The sequence below is a fragment of the Lactuca sativa genome, chromosome 5 (assembly GCF_002870075.4).
Source record: "Lactuca sativa cultivar Salinas chromosome 5, Lsat_Salinas_v11, whole genome shotgun sequence".
NCBI lineage: Eukaryota > Viridiplantae > Streptophyta > Magnoliopsida > Asterales > Asteraceae > Lactuca > Lactuca sativa.
In genome coordinates this window covers 345,574,227-345,577,087 of record NC_056627.2, presented here as the reverse complement: position 1 = coordinate 345,577,087, position 2,861 = coordinate 345,574,227, and the positions used below count along the sequence as shown (strand labels likewise).

At 30.4% G+C, this 2,861-nt stretch overlaps 1 protein-coding gene across 1 annotated transcript; it reads right to left on the bottom strand.

Annotated features, from left to right (window-relative positions):
* Positions 1-1,625: 1,625 nt before the first annotated feature.
* Positions 1,626-2,147, bottom strand: LOC111913131 (uncharacterized). The gene is made up of 3 exons (XM_052763903.1): positions 2,024-2,147; positions 1,864-1,929; positions 1,626-1,766 (listed from the first exon to the last, which is right to left on the bottom strand). The coding sequence occupies exons 1-3, from the start codon at positions 2,123-2,125 to the stop codon at positions 1,626-1,628; spliced, it is 309 nt and encodes a 102-aa protein (XP_052619863.1). The 5' UTR covers positions 2,126-2,147.
* Positions 2,148-2,861: the final 714 nt, after the last annotated feature.

Genomic DNA, 2,861 nt, shown 5'->3' with positions numbered 1-2,861 from the left:
AAATCGTGCACACATGTATGCCTTAGAAAAAAAAACGTGATTATAGTTATTATTGCTTTGTAACCCTAAACACCTCTACAGTCGAAGTTCTTAATCGAGCTCTTCTGAGGTGTTAAAGTTTAATCATTCGACATCAGTAAAACCATTCATGTGTTCATCATTACGTCTTAATTGTTTTTCTGCTTAGAATCTATCGATCCTACAAGAACTTTATTCCAACAATAATGTTGTTAAGATGTGATAACATTTTTCATTTTAACATGTACATTTATGTTATAGATAATAGTTTTTTAAGCCAAAAAAAAATAACTTGTTTTAACCCAATAAAAATATTCCAAAATCAATCGAAGGTGGGGGCAGAGGATAATCTAGGAATTTGGGGCGGGCGTGGGGGTAGGGAGGCTGGAACTTCCAGGGGCAGGAGCACTGTGACTTCCCTAAATTTCTCGGCCAGAAAAGACCAACTTAATTTATGCTTTTAAAATAAAATCGGAGTAATCTTTTTAAAAGTTGTTTCGGAATTTGTCTCCAAAACAAAACATGATAAAAAAATTTATCAAAACATTTCTTAAGGAAATATATATATATATATATATATATATATATATATATATATATATATATATATATATATATATATATATACTAGCTGTTTACCCGCGCTAAGCGCCGGGCAGCAAAAAGTTTCTTTCGGAAGATAGTTTTAATATGATGATTAGTTTCCTTTAGACGTGAGCTATTCATTGCGGCTATTTGTTAGTAACATTTAATTAATATCATGAAATACTATTTTTTTTTAATAAAAAGGGTTATATTACAATTTTCATTCCAATCCAGGACGGAATGAAAATTAACAAAATGGAAGGAATCAAAATTCAAATGCCTTTGGGAATGCTCAATTCCATTCCATTCTTCCGATTCCATCATACCAAACAAAACAAAATAATTCTTAATGTAAAAAAAATAACTCGATAATAAATGAAATAAAAAAAAGATATTACCAGGACTTCAAAACTAAGTTTATTAAACAAATAAACAAGAAGGGTAGAAATGGCAAAGGAGAAAAGTAAGTTACCCTTCTTTTTGGCAAAAGCCTGAACCAGGGACAGTAGAAATGCCAGTGGCTTCCAAGAGCTTGAGGCAATAGGGTATTTCCATGTTGCTCGTTCACCAGATTCTTTAAATAATAACCTACGAAAAGCAGACTTTATTTTGAACATGTATATATCAATTAGTAATTGAACAATATATAGAAAATAAAACAAAACTTAAAAAATACAACAAACAGTAAAGTAATCTGATACATCATTATTTGCAGCATTTAAGAAAACCTTACCGTAAATTTTTTAGCTAAAAACAGTAAATTCTCTAGTGAAATAAAACCGCAACCCCTATAGAAAAAAAAAACTCCATCAGAAAAACATTTTGTATAAAAACAGGAGATGTGATAGAATATAGAATAGTCTGTTTCTTTTTTGGACCGAATGTAATGTTTGAGTAAATGACCTTTTTACCCGTCTATTTGTAATCATACCAACAAACAATTTGAAAATTTTTATACATTCATAACTAATATGTTATCATGAAAAAAATAGATATTTGTATTTATCAAGAAATTCAAATAATTAAAAAAAAGTGCAATTGAACCTGAAGTCGGTTGATGGATTGACTCCATGCCACCCCATATCCTTCCATTGCTTTGAGATCAAACCTTGAAGTTTAACATCTGGATATGCTAAATACCACAAATCTATAAGAGCTTTTTGCTAATAACATAAATTTTTATTTATGCTAACTATTTTCCAAAGTAATGATTATTCATTATTATAAACAAAAATCTAAAGCAGTGTTGAAGTATACTTGATGTTCAAGGCTTTCTTCATCAAATGGTATGTTCAATCTTTCTTGAAGCCTTTGAAGACGCTCCTTCTGAAACAAGTTGCATCAAACTTTGTTATCTCCTAACTTTTTTCCAAATTTTTCCTCAAATATAATTTTATCCAAACAACACTTTATGAATTACCTGTATAGGAGTGAGAGTGTAATCCAAATATTTATTACTTTCAAAGCGCTTGACGCCTAAGCGTCTAAAAATTCCTCCAATCAGAGTTCGTGATCCAACCATGACATCAACTAAATTCAATACATGGAAAAGAAAATAAAAAGGTTTAATTTTGATATGACAAGATTACCCTTTAGGCCTTGTCTGATCATCTAGTCTTAGACTCTCGGTTATATTAAAAAGATGGAAACTTTTGTTTCCACTTAATGCAGGAATTTGTCCTCATTTGGTTAATGTTGTTACATAAATATGCATTTAACCCAATGTTAACTTACAAAAAAGCGATAAGAAAATTTTCACTTACTAATTCATTGAGCTAATTGTGATTTTGTGGCAACAGAATCATGCGAAAATTTCAAGACATTCCCTTTCTTGAGTCTCCAATGATAGTAGTCATCTTCATCAACCTGGTTTGGAATTAGAAACAAATATATTAATCAAAAAGGAAATAAAGTTACAAATGGGGGATCCAGAGAGGAATCAAAGGGTAATTAGACCTTTTTTGAACAAAGGAAATGATGAAGTAAAGGGGAAAATACATAATGAGATTATGAGACAATACCCAAATGATAAACCATATAGTCCATGAAGATGAAAAATCGTGTGCCTGCACTTGATTTCAAGTTCAAGTTCAAGTTTAGTAAAACTAAAACAAACATATTGTAATGTTATTGCAAAACTATAACTCTAATTGTACCTTAAAAACAAACAAATAGGAGTCAGTTAGGCCAACATATTTCCCAACCATTGCAATCTTCACCTACAACACAAAATTTAATCTTCTTTCAGACAGACAAGT

Coding starts and splice junctions, on each gene's coding strand:
- LOC111913131 (XM_052763903.1), bottom strand. CDS start 2,125: ATGGTTGGATCACGAACTCTGATTGGAGGAATTTTTAGACGCTTAGGC. Junction 1,930..2,023: donor ACACTCTCACTCCTATACAG/GTAATTCATAAA, acceptor AACTTGTTTCAG/AAGGAGCGTCTTCAAAGGCT. Junction 1,767..1,863: donor ATGAAGAAAGCCTTGAACAT/CAAGTATACTTC, acceptor TTATGTTATTAG/CAAAAAGCTCTTATAGATTT.